General features: G+C 37.6%; 2 protein-coding genes across 5 annotated transcripts in view; one reads left to right on the top strand and one right to left on the bottom strand.

The window, feature by feature from the left end:
- The window catches only part of ADCY7 (adenylate cyclase 7), a 132,771-nt gene extending 124,283 nt beyond the window's left edge, over positions 1-8,488 (top strand). For all 3 annotated transcript variants that reach the window (XM_032784069.2, XM_032784068.2, XM_032784067.2), the window contains 5 exons: positions 648-794; positions 1,321-1,428; positions 2,813-2,927; positions 3,630-3,754; positions 3,874-8,488. In XM_032784069.2, the coding sequence (XP_032639960.1) occupies positions 648-794; positions 1,321-1,428; positions 2,813-2,927; positions 3,630-3,754; positions 3,874-4,020 (642 nt within the window). In that variant the 3' untranslated portion in view covers positions 4,021-8,488. The remainder of the gene's footprint in view (positions 1-647; positions 795-1,320; positions 1,429-2,812; positions 2,928-3,629; positions 3,755-3,873) is intronic.
- Positions 8,489-9,991: 1,503 nt separating this feature from the next.
- BRD7 (bromodomain containing 7) overlaps positions 9,992-19,897 on the bottom strand; it is a 32,762-nt gene continuing 22,856 nt past the window's right edge. For both annotated transcript variants that reach the window (XM_032784070.2, XM_032784071.2), the window contains 7 exons: positions 19,751-19,883; positions 17,474-17,585; positions 14,259-14,315; positions 13,026-13,134; positions 12,711-12,854; positions 11,410-11,553; positions 9,992-10,215 (listed from right to left, as the gene is read on the bottom strand). In XM_032784070.2, coding sequence (XP_032639961.1) covers positions 10,151-10,215; positions 11,410-11,553; positions 12,711-12,854; positions 13,026-13,134; positions 14,259-14,315; positions 17,474-17,585; positions 19,751-19,883 — 764 coding nt within the window. In that variant the 3' untranslated portion in view covers positions 9,992-10,150. The remainder of the gene's footprint in view (positions 10,216-11,409; positions 11,554-12,710; positions 12,855-13,025; positions 13,135-14,258; positions 14,316-17,473; positions 17,586-19,750; positions 19,884-19,897) is intronic.

The raw sequence follows: 19,897 nt of genomic DNA, 5'->3' as shown, positions 1-19,897 counted from the left end.
TGGTCCATGATATGAGAATCCCATGGCCTTCCCAAGCCCAAGGAGCTGCTACCCCTATGGCATTAAGAGGACTTCAGTTTAAATGAATCTTGTTTTTAGCACTGGCAGGAGTGGGGCATGGAAATCCACATCAAAGATGATCATTGGCTTTGGCACTGATAATTGGTTTAGAAGTGACGTTAGGATTCACCTCTCCACCTTTTGACATAGCTGATTCATTTAATTCCTATAAGGAGCTAGCTGAGGGGCACATAGCATCCACTTGACAGCACCCTGATGGCAGATGAGAAAAGGGCACTGATAGCGGCGCTTCTTAGACCCTGCACCTCACTCTGCCAACATCTCCATAGTGAGTCACTGGATTGACTGAGCTGGGAGGATGGGGGCTATTGGAGCAGAGCGAGCAGTCACTGTGCAGAATGCAGGTGGAGGTATCTGGTTGGATTTCATTCTCAGCACTTTAGAATTCTGATTCAATACAAATAGGAAAATGTGGTGGTCCTGTTAATTTTGCTGAATTCCAGTAGCTTAGCTTGGTTCATTTCTAGTCATAGTTATTTTTTAAAGGTATTAAAAGCTGAATGCAATTTTGGTTACACATTGTGGAGTTACAGGGTAACTGTGAAATTACTATTGCTTTCCAACAGGATTGGTACCATCAGTCTTATGACTGTGTCTGTGTCATGTTTGCATCAGTACCTGATTTTAAGGTGTTTTATACCGAATGTGATGTCAATAAAGAAGGACTGGAATGCTTGCGGCTGCTGAATGAAATCATTGCTGATTTTGATGAGGTATTTCAAGTTTCAGGCAAACCTAGCTTGGATTTACATGATAACAATATAAAATGTCTCTCTAGAGCGGTGTTTCAATGTAGGAACTATGAAAAGTGAAAAAAAATTAGTAAGATGAACCAGGATTCTTAGTTCAGCCTTGGAAAGTGAAATTCTAATCATTTCCATCTGATGTACTCCTGCGGTTAGACCATCTCACCCTTTAATAGTATGGTATAAACAAGGCCTAGTGTTTTTCCTCATGATGCAAATACTGATCTGTCTCAGATTTTATTACTGGGTTGCAGGATTTACTACATTTCTATAATGTGTGTCCAAAAAAGGGGGTGCGTGGAGGGAAACAGCAGCAAAAAGAAATCTTCCATACTTTGTTATTTAAAATGTATGTTTTCTGCGACGAAGTGACATAGTGTATCAAGATATAAATCTTATGTATATGGTAGGGAATACAAGAACATTGGTGAGAACACATAGGGATATAAGGCATTAAGGTCTCAAATTATAATTGTTTCTTTCTTCCAATCAGCTGTTGTTAAAACCTAAATTTAGTGGTGTTGAAAAAATCAAAACCATTGGAAGCACTTACATGGCAGCAGCAGGCCTTAGTGTCGCACCAGGACAAGAGAACAACCAGGTATGATACCCTTTGGAAGTATAAACACATTTAGAATTCTACTTGTCCATATTGGTGTAGGTGACAGAGTGTAGAGAGATGGGAAGGAAGATGAAAGTTATCAGCAGTCATAGTCTCAGGTATGGAAGAAGAGGATAGGAAATATATTCTGAGGCTGTATTTTGTATTTTCACATTATTTATAATATATTTCTGAAATGTTCCAAAATTAAGGCTATAATTCCAATATTTGGGTTCTGGCGTCAAGAACAAATACTGTGGTTTAAAATGTCACCAAGATGACATATGTAATGGAATTACAGCCCTACATACAGAAGAGAATTCATCACTCCTTAATACCAGATCAGTGAAGCTGGTGTCAGCTTATTTCCTTTAAGATCAGTTTGCTGTTTTCTTGTTTACAGCTGTTCCTACATTATTCTGCGAGTCAAAGCACTGTGATTTTGACTAACTTTCATTTTCTGTAGTTCTGTTCCTCAAGAGCAGATATTAAATTCAGATATTCTCTGATTCTGTTTAGTTGGGGATTGGTCCTGCTTTGAACAAGGGGTTGGACTAGATGACCTCCTGAGGTCCCTTCCAACCCTGATATTCTATGATTCTAAATCCAAAACCAACGTTGTTTTTCTTTAAATTCTCAAGAATCTTTGGCTCCAGAAGCTTGAACGTTCCTGGATACGTAACAGAATAGCTTGTATGGTTGGAAAACCAAGCGGCTGTTGATACCAAAGAATGAACATGTCTGATTTGGATTCAGGATTTGATGGCAAATTGATTAATATAATTGTTATCTATACAGATAACATGGTATAACAATAAACTCAGGTAGCAAAAATCAGATTTAAATTTCAAACACCCTGTAGCTAAGAGGTGTTTAAAACCAGGCTTTTGATTCAGGCCCATCATAAGGAGGAGGTTTTGGTGTGAGGAGTGAGAATACATGTGCTGTACATACAGGACACTTAATTTTAAATCTGCACTAAAGTATGAAGAGAGATGTAGAGCCAGGTTGGTAATACTAAGCAGAGCAGGCTCTCTGTTTGCCAGCCAGACTCAATTTACTTCAATATTCATTTTAATTATTGTGCATGTTCATGTGAACTGAGCTGATTGTGTAATGGTATCTTATTTCACCTGGGACTTGACATAGATTTGGACTCCAGTCTTTATAATTTGATATGTAATTAATTAATTGATAGTACTGGACTTCATCAGAAACCAGCATTACAGTGACCACTGGCAATGCAGCAGCATGACACACAATAACTGAACTGCTTTGGTGCTTACATCATTGTTCTTTGAGATGGACAGTTGCCATTCATTATACTGAGAGCTTGACATGATCTTGCATACTAAGGTATTAATATCCAGTATAAATTACCTAGGACCAGGAGAGACAGCATGCTCAAATTGGGATCATGGTGGAGTATGGAATTGCCTTGATGAGTAAACTGGATGGCATCAACAGACATTCCTTTAACAATTTCCGCCTACGTGTTGGTAAGTTCAGTTTCATACAGGATGCGAATGCTACACGCTTTGCAAAAACTAGAGCTGGAAAAGGATTATTAGATGGTCAAGCCACTGGTCAGTGCTGAATTATTCTTGACACTGAACACTGATATTATGGTAATAAGCATAATATAAATACCGAGAAAGAACATTGTCTAGTCTAGCTTTTAAATGCGCCAAGCTGTGAGGTTCCGCCTCTAACCTTGGAGTGTGGCTGTGGTCTCATCATCCTGATATTCCTGCAGTATTCAGGGATGTTTCTGGTGCTGGGTGTGGGAAAAGGGTAAATAATGCTGCAGCTGCAAATGGGGCAGAGAGGGAGAGCATGGTGTGTTTGCTGGTTGGATATGGGGGTGATGAGAGTGCTGGGTAGTGTGCTGCTGTTGGCTCGTTACATGGCAATTCTAGGATTGTTGTTAGACTGTTAACATTCTACATGAAGGAAGGGTGGACTTCTGCTTAAAGCACGGGTCGGTGAGATAGGAGATCTGGATGACACGCTCAGCTCTGCCACAAACTTCCCCTGTTATCCTGGGCAAGTCCCTTCCTCTGTGCTTCCTTATCCCCAAAGGGTGGAGTGAGGCTTTATTCGTTGCTGGTTATACATCACTAAAGTGATCCTCTGCTGGAAGGAGTTACTGAAGTGCAAAATTATATTAACTTTAATGGCACATCCTTTTATTTCTGTAGGGATAAACCATGGGCCTGTAATAGCAGGTGTGATTGGTGCTCGTAAACCCCAGTATGATATCTGGGGCAACACAGTCAATGTCGCTAGCAGGATGGAGAGTACTGGTGAACTTGGAAAAATCCAGGTACAAAGTTGGACATTCAGATATTTCTAGAAAACTGCTTTTAGCATTTTTATTGCTTAATGCTCAGAGTTAATTTCCATGGTGTTTTACAAGAATTTCACTATTTCTGTTTCACTCAGGTTACAGAAGAGACAAGCAAAATATTACAGGAACTGGGATATTCATGTGAATGTAGGGGACTCATTAATGTCAAAGGAAAGGGAGAACTAAGGACTTATTTTGTGTGCACAGATACAGCCAAATCCCAAAGTATTGGACTGAATTGAGTCTGTAACGAAGTTTGTCAAAATGTATTTTGAGCCACCACTTCCCTTCTGTGAAATCTTAGCATTTCCCTCCTTATGTGAAGGAGATTATTCCAAATGTATGTGTCCTAATGGTTCCTCTGCATCTCAAGGTAGGAGAGTGACTTTAAATGAAGTCTTAAAGTGTCTAGAAGCAATTGTTGGACTGCCTGTTTCTGGGATAATTTGACGGTTTTTCTGGAATTGTCTTGCAGCATTTCCTAATATTTCCTTTCCTACATCCAATCTGGGAGACTAAAGGCCTTAATAGCACATGCAGATGCACTATTGAACAAATTTCCCAGTTAAAACAGACATTAGGAAAAACTTCCTGACTGTCGGGTGGCTAAGCACTGGAATAAATTGCCTAGGGAGGTTGTGGAATCTCTGTCATTGGAGGTTTTTAAGAACAGGTTAGATAAACACCTGTCAGGAATGGTCTAGTTATTCGGTAGTCCTACCTTGAGTGCAGGGGATTAGACCTGATGACCTCTTGAGGTCCCTTCCAATCCTATACTTACTATTCTACTGCCTCATTCTTTGTCAGATCTGCTAGCAGTGTGGCACTTCAGAGACCTTAAGAAAAAGTGACAGTATATTTGGACCCTGCATATATGCATGGGCTTTAGTGCAAAGCTGTTTTCAGGACAAATGGAGAAGAGACATAAGCGAACTACAGTTTATTATATGGTGATTATACTCTAGCTCCTTTTGGAAAGAGTAATTGCGCAATAATTCATGTTGCCCTGTCCCTTTTCCACAAACTCATGCCTCCCCCATACCTATAGCTTACATTATGTAAAGCTTTTCTTGATCAGCAGTTGTACAGGAAATGATTTTTGTCTGAAATTGGTTCAAAATACCTCTATTATGGATACAACCCATGTTGCTCTCTTTACCCTGCTTTTCACTATACCAAGGAACAAACCACATTTCATTTCTTTGATGAGATGAAAACTGTTTTAGTACGTATTGGAAGTAAGCCACTTTGACCTTCAGAATTAGTCTTTTGACTTTGAAGAAATCCAGACTCTTTCCAGAGAGTGAAAGCCCATTTAGGGATGTGCATGTTGCAGTGAGACAGTAAATGTTAGCAGCACAGAAATGTGAGTATTGCATTTGCTGCAATCATGCCCTTTGACTGTGTGTATCTATACTGTGTTTTGTGAGGTTCTCATTTGGTTTTCATTGCCTGTATGAGGCCAGTCCCTCAAACTGCTGACTTGTTTCTGAGGTATACAGAATTGCTATCCCAACTTTTTCTTGTCATTAACAAAATTTGCATTTAACATGTTAGTCAGGATTGGTGCTTACGAAGATGAAGTATAAACTGCATTGGCCAGTCAGGCAGGATACCAGCAGCTGATGTGAAAACTTCCCTTAACAGAGCTTTCAGTGCACCTTAATTCTGACTTGCCAGCTATTCTCCTGCTCGGACTTTCTGTTGACAAGAAACAGCCACTCAAATTGTGTAGGTTTCAGAGTGGTAGTTGTGTTAATCTGTATCAGCAAAAAGAACGAGTGGCACCTTCATTGGATGCATGTAGTGGAAAATATAGTAGGAAGATATAGATACACAGAGAACATGAAAAAATGGATGTTGTCATACAAACTCTAATGAGACTGATCAATTAAGGTGGGCTGTTAGCAGTAGGAGAAAAAAAACTTCTGAAATGATTATCAGGATGCCCCAAATGTGTAGTGTTTTTTGTAATAAAGGCAAATACAAGATCAAATTTATTTTTCCAATTTGTGACCTGAGGCAAACTTGAATGTAGGTGGCAACCCTGACAACCCTTTCAAACTAATCACCTATGCCTCTGTTCTCAGAGCTGTGCATGTTTCTAAACATTTGCCATGTCTGATATCTTCAGAAGTTTGTCAATGTTCTCAATACGAATTTTTTTCTTATGTTCCCTGTGGAATAAATGCCCTCAACGTCTTCTTCTTTTGACCATTTTGCACTAGCATTCATTAAAGGCTTGGGACAGCTCTGGAAATAATAGCTACTCAAACTGAGCTCCATATTGCATAGGTTCCCAACAAACCTGAGGCAAATGTGACTTGGGGCCACTAGTTCTCTATAGAGTAAGGATACAGCTGATCTTCAGCATTTTACCACTCGTGAGGTGTGTATCTCACAAGGAAAGTACAGATATAGATGTATATAAATGTACATTAATTTTTAAGAAATATACAAGTTTTTAACTTTAGGCTAACTAGCTATTTGCCAGAAATGGCACCCCTCTCTAATTAGCTCTTCAGAACCAGAGCACAAAACATTTTAGTAGTAGGACTGACATGAAGAAGGGGTACATCTTTATTGAAATTCTTGGCAAAAATTTTTTTTGAACTAGGTAGAATCTGATGTACTTTATTACAGCTATTTTACAATAGGTCAAATAAAAAAAAAGTGTTTTTTCTTTAATCCGAGTTAGTGCAATGAGCCAAGGGACAACTTTCAAAACAAGATAGCCAATATGATGATCACTCAATTTGTATTTTGTGTCTACGTTTTGTATGCTCAATTTAGGTAACTGTTTTATAACATAGCACAACCCTGAATTTTGTCTGATTTTTCTATGTGATTCACATGTTGCTGGCTGGGTTTGTTTAAAGCCTTGCTCCTTTTCAAAGACAGCACAGGTTATAAAACTAAAGGATTCTATTATTTAATATTACAGAAGGATGTGTGAAAAAAAATCACTTTTATAGTGGAAATATTTCATCAGAGCCTTTATAATAGAACCATACTCCTGAGAGCTACTCCACTTCGTTATTTATAGTCAGTCCAAATTCTATTCGTTTAATGTTCAAATTTTTCCTTTAAAGTTTATTCAGGTGAATGTAATTAGCTTTAGCTATGGCTTTAAATTTTCAACAAACAACTTTCTGCTATAATCATGTCAAGATATACTACTACAAAATTTTGATTGTGAGGAAGATACCTTTCTTTTTGAGACACTAACACCCAGTGTTCAATTATAAACATTTATCAGGAAAGGATTTTTTCCCTCCATTCCCTGTATATATTGTGACTAGAAAGTAAAGTGGTTAAAATAAATTCAAGCGTTGTTCTGTTCAGTAGAAAGTGCTATGTTTAGATAATAATTTATTACACCAGCCAAAGCAGCATTTGCTAATATTTTAATTTTAGTATGAGGGCATATGACTCCAGATTGTCTCGCTAACAATGGTTGTTGCCTCCACCACTGCTGTTTTCTAATTACTGTGTAATTTCTTGGGAAGTGCCTATGTTTCATGACAGGAACACATCTGAGTTACATCCTACTGTGGATTAAAAACTTAGTTTTTAAAGTCTTAGTGAGGGTTGTGGATCAAAAATACTTTTGCTGCAGTCTCCCACAGAAAGTGGTATATTAGACACCTGTAGTTTGAGGTAGGCTGTTTCCTTTCTGTCAGCAGATTCATAAATATATTAATATTTAAACTTTGTGCTAATAAAAAAGGTCAGTGTAACTTAGTATCCTTTTGTATATTTCGTCAAATAGCTTTCAGTTCCCTATTGCTTTTATACTGTGTATGTATGATGGCAGACATTTAACAAGCATGTGTTTTGAGATGTTAATTTATTTTGTTTTTATAAGATGCTTGAATGCTTCTGAATAGAAGGCTTCATTCAGCGGCCTTTGATACAGTACTTCAGTTTGACAGACCATACTGCCTCAATATTTTGAATCATGAAGTTTGCTTATGGACAGAGCCGGTTCTGAAATGATGGCATTGTCCACAATAGTGCTAGAGATTTAGATGTAATTAGGATTGTGGAACTAAACCATATCTAACAACATTCTGAACTGCTTTGTATTGCCATTCAAGCTAATAACATGCTGGTTGGGTGTAGCTGGGTCTCAATTACAGAAGTGGTGTAAAGTATTTTTCAGTAGCTTGTAGCTCTTAGACAATCCTACTTCATCTAGTCCTTCTGTTGCCGGTTGTATTGCTATATTATTTTAAAAGGGACATCAACTTAAGTCATACTGCTCTTTGAAATTTTGTACAGTATTTAACAGCACTTTGTATCCTCAATTCACCTTGTTATATGAAAGACTCACCCACAGAAACATTGGAAAGTGAGTGTAAAGCCATGAATATGGCCGGGGGAGGCAACACCTGGAGTGACTTAATTTTTTTTTAAATGATTAGATTGTGTGTGTGAAGGGTCATTTCTTTGGCTAAAGTTTTAAATGCAGTCTTAACAATACAGAATGCTTTTACCAGAACTGTGAAACTTAACTATTAGGACTTAAAAAAAAAAAAAGTATAGAAAATTAAAGAATTGTTTTTAAAAACTGAAGTCTTTAAATTAGATAATGGCATTTTGTGTTTAAAGCTGATTGTATACTGTAACTTTTAATGATGGAGTAAGCTACTGCACAGAAAGACCAACTTTTTTTTTACTTTAAAATAAAGACCTTTCTGAAACTTGCTTGCTTTGTAATTATTTGTTGCAACATAACATCTAAAGCAGATTCCTACATGAGTCTTCATATTTCATTAGCCTGTAATGCAACTTAATTACAACTAGACTCGTCTCTCACATGCTCTGAGTTACTCAAGATAGAAATCTTCACTTTAAAATATGTAGTCATGAACTGATGGTTGCTCTTTTGAGAACTGGGGAGTAGTTTCTCTAATTTATCCAAAGTGGGCTGAGGCCTCTATCATCTCCTACCGCACTAAGCGAATACTCTAATTTAGAGTATGGAGTAACTGCATGTCTAGACATACAGTACTTTGCAGCATTTCTGGTAGAGCTGTCAGAGTAGAGCACTTGAACACTCCAAAGTAAATTCAGCCATCCCCAATTCACTTAGATCATGTGCAGCCCATCTCCACTAACTGTGTAATTGCTGATTAGGTGCAATTCAAGCATTTTCTTGTCAAGATGGTTGGGACTGCTGGGAACCCGAGACAGGTATGTATAAGACAAAAGGTGAGAGGGCAAATTGTATTCCCAAAGTAAAAAGGAGTAAACAATGTATTATTGCAGGATTATGGATAGTGGAAATGAGAGAAAGGAGCCTGGTTACATTCAAGAGAAGTTGTGGAAGAAAGGGGCTTGGGAAAATCTGGTGGCTGTGAGGAGGAGTGGGCCCATGATATGCAATGACAGTGCAAACCTACCTTGGGAAAAGAAGTGGGACATACTTAATCAGAGTGATGCTGGGGGCTGGCAGGTCTCACTCATCCTCAACTTAGTCACCAAAGATGGAAGCAAAGTAGACTAAGGATCAGTGGAGAATGGCAGCCATTAAAATGGAACTGGTACAGTATGTACTTTTCCTGTCTCTCTCCAATACCAACTCAGCTATTCTAACTGATTTAAGGCTGTCCAGCTTAATTAGCAGGTACTTCCTAGGTGACTGTTTTAGTGGAGTCCACAGTTTGGGAGTTTGAAACTTAAAATGGTCAAGCGCTCTTAAAGGTTTCTGGAACCTTTTGGCAAGAGATTTGTTAATGTCACTGTTTAATTACCTTACTCAGAAGAGTAATCCATTTTGCCTGTTTGACACTTGCCCTATAAATGGCATCTTGGCTAGGCATTCTTAACCTATAATCCTGATAGCTGCAATAAGTAGCAGAAACATAATCACTTTTAACCAGCTAGAGTTTTTATAAACAGAGCAAGGTTATGAAAGAAGCCTCGGCTACATTTATACAGCCTCAATATAGCATCTTCCACTAATTATCATCAAATTATATCAGCTTCTATTTAGAAAGCTGTTTTTCCTTTGCACCCATAAAGACTATCTACTTATTCAAAAGAAAGTTTGCATGCATTCAAGTACTGAAGTTTTCAAGTTGGCCAGCTCTGAAAGTTTGTAAATGGCTTTAGAATACTGCTAGACAAGTAGTGGTATAGTCCATCCAAATTCAAGATCAGATGTGTATGTATTAGAAGTAACTGACGTCTAACATGAAGCCATCATGACTTTTGACTTAGTTTAATGAGTTCCAAAATTTAATATACAAAATATTTCCTCTAACTCACAATGTACAAATGTTCAGTGAATACATCCTGAACAAAACTTAAATCTAGCAGTTTAATAGGACCAAACAGAAATATATAACTTAAACAACTAACGTTTCAAATTGCAATTGGACCAGATTCATTTCCACTGAAGCTGGCAGCTTTTTTAGATTCCTGACAATCTGAAAAAACAAAGAAACAAAAACAAAAAAATTATTCCACACAGATTGGTCAGTCAATTATCCCATTCAACATCCCTTAAAGAAGTGTATATATAAACAATTTAATTCCCTTACTACTCCTGAAGTCAATTTCTTGTGTCAGCATGAATCAATTTATGCAGTGAATCTAGTAGTATTAAGGAGTTAATAATTATACTAGAATATTAAGACATATTTCTAGCTCTATTCCTGTTAATAGGTGGGGTATTACTCTTGCAGTGTACATCACCATAAATATACTGATCTCAGAAGTATGAGTAATTGATGTCCGTTTTTCATTTAAGAAATATGCAAAACTGCTAGAAAAGTTTGCTTCAGAGTAAAAACCATCAAGAAATGGTTTTACTTTGTCACTCAGTAGCATAGCTTAACTAACACCTGTTACAAACAAGGGATGGCATCTACAGCATTGCTATTCATTGTTTTTTCCTGCTATTTGTGTAGTAAATGTTTTTTTAAGCAAGACTGACCTAAAAATACTAAATGAAATTGAAAAAATCGCGTTTAATGTGGTGTCCAGATTGAGAAATCTGCTCATTCAAAAAAGTCAGTTTCTGTTGCAGTGTCAATATTCATGTTACATTGTATAGCTTAGGCTATAGGGAAGTATGTATTTAAGGCACACAAATGCAAAATAGTATAAATACAAATATGGCAGTAAGTTGCAGTAGAAAACTTTAGTGGTTTCATGACTGACTTGCCAACCACAACATGACATTACTGAGGCTTAAATCTTTAATTCCTGTTCTTTTCACTATTTTCAGCATGTGGCAGCTTCATAACTGAGCGCCCTTAAATGGAAAGCTTAAAAAAAGGAACAATTCTAATGCATATATGCCAAATTAATATTAAAAATGCTTTTCTGCATGTGCTGTTTTCATCTCCAGTCAGCTGTGCAAATGCAAAAATCGCAACATGCACGAACAGGAAAACTAAGTGGTTGCACCAATTCTACACACTTTTCTCTAACAAAAAAAAGTTACCTTTGGGCTGAGTACAACCATGGCAAATTTCCACCTAAAAATTATTTTAAAGGAGAGAGACCAGAAGCTGGGACTCCACCTTAACTTCTGCAGTTGCTACCAACAATACTACAATGACCTGCAGATGTAGTTTTGCTCTACTGCAACACGTCTAAATACACTCTATACTCACCATCTGTTAAGTCCACAGAGCTGGCTTCAGTGTCTGGTACAGGAACTGAAATTCCCATTGCTTTTCGGATTCCATACGTGCTTACAATGTCCCCTGGAGTCACTTGTTGCGCGAGTTCTTTTAAATTATTGGTCACTCTCTCCGCTAGAAAGTGACAATAATGTAAATCCATTTTGTGTTTTTACAAATTGCCCAGAAGAATTGAAATCTGCCTTTCAGCTACAACTGCACAGCTGTAAATAGTATTTAGCTTTGGTGAATTTGTATTTATATAAAAACTAAATCAACTCCTATGATAGCACATATGCAGAACAATCTTAATGTCAATCAAGACAGTTAAATCTAGTGGCTCTTTGCTCCTCCAGTATTGCAGGGGCTCTCAATCCTCCATGTGAACTAGAGGCCATGGCTACTGCCCCTTTTCCACTTTAAATGCGGTAGTTCTCAGATCCCACAGATGTAGAGTACTTCACAGCAGCTATTTTTTCCCCTCAAGAACGGGAGGATTTGGTCTACTTTAGACTTGCATGGAATTGGTAAGATATATGTGGCTAATGGAAGAAGAAATGCACTACAAGAATGCACAAGCACAAGAGCTAAAAGCCTCTCAAACTGACATGACATTTTAGAATTAAGCTATAATTCTCCTATATTTACTTGACCTTAGCTAACAAACAGAACACAAGTGTATAAGTGTTTAGATGCATTGCACACAATAACCCAAAAAGGCAGATAGTTTTACAGATTAGTAATTTATAAATAGGGAAATAAAGCAGAGAGGAGACTTGCTTCAAGGCAATATCGGAGTTTGGATTAGTACCCAGGCCCTCTATTTTGTGCTTATCCCACACTTCTGAGAATTTAACACTAAAATAATGCAATCCTCACTTGTATAAGGTTTTTAATAGCATAAGCAACTAAATGTTAGAGTTCAATCATAACTTGTTAACATCTAACAGTCCAAGGCGGTGCACTGCATATCAATTGCAATCTCAACTGAAGGAGCTGGAATGCCACTATCTGAGACCATATTATTCAGAAGGAAAATCAAACAGGAGCCACCTGATTAATGTGCTCCTTAGCCAGAATTGACAAGTGGGGCCCCTAGTTGTTCTGACTGTCCTATTTCAACAAATTCACCTCCAGTTTCACACACACATTACAGGTGTACCCAAAAAGTCACTCTTAAGGACCTTCATCCCATGTACAAATTTACTAGGAAGTTCTTTACCTGTAGTAATTTTATACAAATTCCAACTGACCTAATTGTTTTCTAATCATCAATAAAAAGTTATACTCACCCAGATGCATTTCTTTGTAAGATGGACCCAAAAGACAAATCATATTGGTAGGTGGTTTTGTACTCAGTCGTTCATTTTGAGCATCTTGGAGCTCTCTGAGTAACTTTGTGGTTTCATCAAGTTTCTTCTGGAAGATTTCAGCCTCTGATTGATAGAAAAGCCTGTGTCAGTGAAAGGAGGAGGACACACACACTCATTTACAAGCCAATTACAGGATAATACAAAATATGCCTGAATATGCCATGGAACTGAAATTGTGATAAATGCCTTTCACAAAAATAGCACTTGCATTCCTAATTGCAGCAGATTACTTACCTTCAGAGTCAAATTCCTCTACATGAATTCCAAAATTTGTTACTGCTTTCAGTGCTATAAGCCTATCGTTATTAGAGTCCAACTTGTTGGCCGCATCTGTTTCTATAATCTGCAAAAAAGCAGCAAATAAGTTTTTAAACAATCCATCCAGAATGCTTTTGCAGTCTTCTTAGTGTATGCGCAACGTGCCTCAGTTGGCACGTGACCAGGATTTGTCACCAAATTTGGTCTGCATCAGTAGCTTCCCTGGCTTGGGCTGGGAACTGACAGGGAGTGCGATGCAAATGCTGATGCATGCCGCTTTTGCAGTGTGAATTAGAAAACTGTCACAGATCGGGGGGAACTGACTAATTCAGATTTACCCCATTTGTTCTTCACTTCAAAGCAACCACAATCTTTTACTGTTCAATATAACTATTCTATCCCATTTATGAGTTGCAAGTATCCAGAGCGCTGGGCACACATATAAAAGTAATGTAACAAAACATACAAATTATGACCAGCCTTCAAATATAAACTCCTCCTGGACTCTCCCACAACCCACAGTCTTCCCCCCTCACTGCCCCCCCGCCCCAAGCCATTTAGCATAATAAGCTGAAGATCAAATAATTTGGGCTCTGGAGCACCAAAAGATGATGAAATTCCAAAGTACGGTCCATTCGCTGAAAATACTGGCTCCTGCCTCCTCCCAACTGAACAACCCCTGTTGAGTTAAGTTCCTCAGCTGATTCTAATTGGTTCAGTAACGCAAGGAGACAGGCAGTTTGAGGTAACCAGGCCCTAAGCAATTTGGGGCACTGGAGGCTTAAAATCCGCATCTTAAATGGCACAAGTTGTACGAATTACTGTAGTATGTTCCAGGAAAATATTGACTCCTGTAATCAAAGTTCTAAATGACACACAATAACAAATATCAAACTTGTACATGTCTCATTCTATGCATTGTAAACGTGGAAGATTTTACTGAAGAATAAATGCTTCAGGTTTTTCTGTCACGCAGATGGATATCAAAACCAATCAGACCTACAGTCTGATGTGATTTACACTTTTTGGATTTTATCCTCACAACTTGGAATACAAAACAGTTACAATAAAAAGCATGCAGTTTTGTATGGTGCTACACAACATCTGTTTATATAGCTGCACACATTTCTCCAGCTTTAAGCTATTTTGCAGTTAGGGGTTAAAAATGCCTTTTGGAGTAGCTGCTTGGAAAAAGATAGAAAATATCACCTCCACATCTTTTATTGTATCACTTCTCCCATGCTGACCTTCTGCATCCACCATTGGCTGAAATTGGGAAAAAGAGTATTTAGTATGACATTTAAAATGAGTTCCTATTTTAAAGTACAAAGCAAAACCAGAACCTTATAATGGGATGTTCATAAATGGAGGGAGACAAAACAGTGTTATGGGTTTTCATTGGTAACAAAAACTACATAGTAGTCTTTTCAGAGAAAGCATTCCTTATATTTGTCTTGTACAAGAAAATAGCAGTAAGGGGTTTTCCTTCTATAAAGCTGCTTGGAACAGGCTAGTGTAATTACTACAATGACAACCACTTCAGTAAATATTGCAAAATGTCTTCCATTATCCACTGTACAAATTCCTTTTTGGACCAAAACTTTCCATGCATGATCTCAGACCAAATGTTTTTTGTTTCGGGGGGGGGGGGGGGGGTGTTGTGGAAAATTTGAGGAAAATTCCTTTCTAAGTTAGAAACAAACACATGTTCTATTCCAAAAATTATAATCATATTTTTCTTTAGTCTAAAGCAAAAGTGACTGAATCCTATAAGTGGTCCTGAGATAACGTCTCTGGGCTTAAAGAAAAAATTAAAACTAAATCAATAATATTTCTGGACAGAGGTTCACTGTCCAGTGTCCATGGGTATGAAACTGACTCATTTGCAGCCAAAAATTATCTTCAGTCATAAAGGAAGCCAACAATTTTTCAAATGTTAATCATATAATTTGTTAATATCTCAGAGCTATGAACTCCCTATTCCTTTCAATGGTATGAAACTCTAAAATAATACTTAAAGGGGAATATAGTTAACACCGATTTTTTTTTTTTTTTTTAAAAGGTTTTCAGCTAACTCTGGGACTGTGGGGAGCATTGTGTTTTCACACTTCCTTCCTGCCAAATCAGCCCTTCTGCTTGGTGACAACATTCAGCATGGGCACTTGCTAAAACGTCACAGGGTCAAGGACGATGAGATGGTTAATGTTTATCATGTACTAAATAACTAAGTATTTAATTAGCAGAATAATAATGCCCTTCCCCTTTATTCAGGTAGGAGAATGACTCATTCTCCTAGGCTAGCAGATGGGCTGCTGCTAAGGGTACACTAAACGTTTAATGGAGACAGCAAAAACCTCCTGCTCCCAAAAATGCAAAACAAATGATCTATACTATACTCCCTTACCAGTAAAAGACAAAAGAAGATTGTGGGCAGACTCTACAAAGACCATTACAATAGGGAGGGGGAAGGACTTGGTTCATTTTGAAGTTTTCACTTTGTTACAAAACTTCAGGGCCAAATTGTCTCCTACGCTGGAAAGAAAGAAAAAAAAAAAAAAAGCATAAGGGACAAAAGACATGCCACTCAATTTCCACCTCAACCTTTTATCAAGAGAAGGTAAACCCATCACTGGGGTCAACTCCTGACTCTGCTAATACCATTGATTCTAGGGCACAATGCCAGAATGAACAACAGTCTGAGTCTTTCCTGGCTGCAGAGCTGAATACTCCCCAAAGAGCTTCATTAGATCTGGGGATGCACCACAATCCGATCCATTATCCTGCTTATGGAAATGGAAGTGACAGTGACCTAGTCCTATATTTTCCAATTGCAAAGACTCAGTCATCATAATATAAAGCTTTGATGATGGCTGGTTAAACCCTACAGAAAACTGTTTCCAGCCATTCACCAACAGCAGAGGCAAGAATCCTCCCCTCCCATTCATCTTAGAGACTTGTGCTTTACTGTGATTATTTAAAAGTTATAACGAAAGGACAATCTTTTTTCTTTGGAAAGGTAGAACTTTAATTAATTAATATTACAGCAATGTAACATTAGGGCTCAATGTTACAGGAGAATGCACTTCCTGCATGTTTTATGACATACATTAAATACATTCAACTGCCCATTTGCAAAGCAACAGTTGCACATCTGTAGTAAGTTAACATTATTACAGGAGTCTTCACTTCTGCCTTTTCTGGCTTTTATTGTAACTGTCTGATTTAATGCTGCATTAGATGTTGTAGTACAAAAACTGTGTTTGGAATGACTGCATACAAGTGGCAAAATACACAGTGTGTTTTGTTAGTGCTACAGTTCACAGAAGAGCAATTTTAGTTTCTCATTGGCTTTTTGTACTTCCTCTCTGTAAAGCAAGGTTCACCGTAGTATCATGAATCAAACCACACAGACAGAGGGACAAGTAAAACTAGAACCAGTAAGTTGTGAAAGCATCTAGAACTAATGCCTTTTCTATATGTCATAATGATCAAATTTTAAAGTTCTAAACATCATGGGATGAGACAAGAACCATCTTCTATACTTAATCATCAGCTAGCACGCTCAGCTCTTCAAAAGTTGTTATGCATACAGAACAGACTATACTTGTGTTTGCTGTCCATCTTCTGAACTCAGGAACTATTCTGCTTATGGTAAGTTACTACTACTTATAAAAATTAAGTTTGAAAATGTTCACCTGCAGAGTTTCAACTGTGCACTGTGGAATTATTTGTTAAAAAAAGTAATTGACAAGTCTGTGCCAATTTATACTATGAAGCCATGTTTTATGAATACACACTCTGCCCATCCTGTGATTTTTTATAAAGTTGGGTAACGGTTATGTGCTATAAGGTTATAAAAGTTACTATGTACAACAATACATAAAGCTGAATCAATTTTTGCAAATCAAGATGGCATAACTGCATTTTTGCCTTTGGAAAGAAGTCAGTGTTTGCTACTAACTCTCTTTCCAGCTTTTTTTGCTGCAACGATCTTCTGGAAAACCATACCAGTTGTCAAACTGTTATGATGAGATTTCCTTCAGAACATGAATCTAACTGCACAGTCAATTTCCTGCTTCAACCTACTTAAGTTACTTTGCTGGACAATACCTCCAACTATTACACGTTGACTGTTTTCCCCCCTAGTATATATGAAATGATTCAACAATTAGGATACACAGGGTTTAACATATTTCAAAACCCATTAATTTGTCAATCATCGACTTGAGGGTGGATGCATGTTAATTAAAATGGGATAGGACATGTCTAGACTAGAAAAATGGGTCATGTTCAAAAACATTAGCTAAGAGTGAGAAATGCCAGTTTCTAAACCAAATCAGCCCAACTGGCTTCAGAACTTTTGATTTTCGTTCTCTTCTAGAGATAAAACAAGCATCAGAAAGTTCCCAAATCACAATTCTTACCGTTTCTAGTTCTCTCAGAGATCTAGAATGTCCTCCTTTAGTTAAAACATCCAGCAAACCATCAGCCATTACACATGGGTAGTCTTGAGACTTTGCCAAAAAATCATGAATACTGAAAGGTAATTACAAAGAAATCAATTTCACATCAAGCATAGATGACAGAAAAAAAACCTGTAAATGGTTAGTATGTCAAACCACCATACTGAACTTTGAAAATGCTGATACTAGAAGACTGGCAAGGGATTCAGTCTAACAGGTTTACTTTTTGTTTAATTAGCCAAGACTTTTGCAGCCTGTGGACTAACTTAGATTCACAACTAGCCTAAAATGCAACTGAATAGTGCTTTAAGGAGCAAGATCTCAAACGGCAATCAGCTTTGCATGTTTGATAGTCATTATTGCTATTGCACTTCTTTAAACAATTCAGGTGTTTGAAGTGAGCTATATCATGGAGTATTAACAAGACTAGGACGTTTTCTAAATTTCTTTCAGGAAATGCTTCTAAAGCACATCAAGACAAAGGTGTATTCATAACTGTATCACTACTCCATGAGCTTTATTTGAGGCATTATAATCAAGGGTGGTTATAAAAGATGCGAGACAGTTACAGCCATTTTGCTCAGTATAATAAATCTGATCATTATCATTTCAAGCACTATATACATTATATTTGAAACTGCAGTTTGTGTAGCACTGAGATGTCCCACAGTTACCACCATGGTTCATGAACTGACATTTGACACCAGTAGTAAAGGTGCCTCATGTCTAACACGATAAAATCAGATTCCTTAGAAGTACTGTAATAAAAAGTATTCTGTCTAAACACCTGTAGCCATCAACACTATTCTTCAGTTTCTGAACGGTATTAAAGCAGCATGGCACATTTTCTAAGATTTCAAAAACACGATGGTTTCACCAGTGAAATCACTGCAGGTGAGTGGATTTTCATTTTTTTATGAACATCTTTGTACACTAAGCAACTACCTAGGGGCTTCTACCAAGCATATCACCATTGCATCCAAGTGCAAAAATACCTTTAGTAAGTATTTAACAATATAAGCATACAGAAATATAGTTAACTGAAAGAGAGCTATTAAGTTCTGATGATATTAGGGTAGGTATGAAAAAGTGATTATTTTTTAAGTCACTCATTAACTATTTTATTTATACAGTGGGAGATGGGGGGAAAGAATTCAGTAGTATTTTAAAATTAAACATGCAGATGTCCCTCAGACCTTCTGCATATTTATATACTTTGGATAGACAGCTTTAAAGAGCAGCTGTTAGAAAAGGTTGTGTCTTATTTTAAAGTAGTTAAGGAATTACACATTGTTGGATTATGGCAATGGCAACTAAGCACGTCAGTATAAAGATGATTTAATTATTTGCACAGAGCAATCAAACTGGTTAAAACAAGAGAAAAACTATCATAATTTACGGCAGTCTGAAGAGCCTGAAAAATACAGCCTTCCGGCATCAGTCAGTGATACCTTTGCAATGGAATTTTTGATTTCACGCACTTTATGGATCAAGAGTATCAAACGCCTTAAGATTGTTCTTCCCTTGCTAATGGCACAGACGCATTGTTATTAAAGGAGCTATGTCTTAAAATAGCACCCATTTTGAAAGGTAGCGTGGGTGGACTATGAGGAAGTACCAGAATCTTGTTTGCTTGCATTCAATATGCAAGACACAGCCTTAACCATAAATATTTGGCTACCACAGCTGTTTTATTCAAACTACTTCAGAAACTTTAACTTAAGATAATTCTGCCTTATTTCTAAAGGGAAGCATACTAGATGAGATGGGATCTCTTCATCGCAAAGGAAAATTCTGCTTTGCATGAGGAAAAACTGATTATCTAATGAGTACAAGACAAATGGGGAATTAGATGCTGCAACTGCTACTGGTAGGGAAACAGGCAGGGGTGAAACTGAGCCGGTACGACGTAGCAGTAAGAAGCCGGTACCGGCCCGTATGCAGCCCGCATTAAAGCCTCCTCTGTCAGTGCCCTTTTTAAATCACTGCCGGGGGCAAGGTAGCAGTGCGGATGGGCTGGCTGGGGGAGGCTGACCCCCACAGCCTCGCCCCTGAGGCCTGGCCCCCAGAATTGGTAAGAACTTATTATTACTTTTGCCCCTGGAAACAGGTATATTTATTTTTTCCTAGATATGCATAGGTTATGATAAACAATCTTTAAGAAAGTCTATACAAACTCTTCTTACTCTCAAGATAACTTCAGTAACTGTCAAACTGGAATACAGCTCTGTTACTTACCTGAAACACTCTGGATTAGAATCTTCCCCGTACGTTGAATAGATTAAGTCAGAATCATCCTTGCTGATGTTTGCAAATGTGGAGTCATAGGTTGGAGCATAGGAACTGTAGGGCCCATAATTCAAGTATACCACTGTTGAATAATAC

This window comes from Chelonoidis abingdonii, chromosome 19 (genome assembly GCF_003597395.2).
Source record: "Chelonoidis abingdonii isolate Lonesome George chromosome 19, CheloAbing_2.0, whole genome shotgun sequence".
Taxonomy (NCBI): Eukaryota; Metazoa; Chordata; order Testudines; family Testudinidae; genus Chelonoidis; species Chelonoidis abingdonii.
This window is presented reverse-complemented; position numbering and strand designations above follow the sequence as displayed.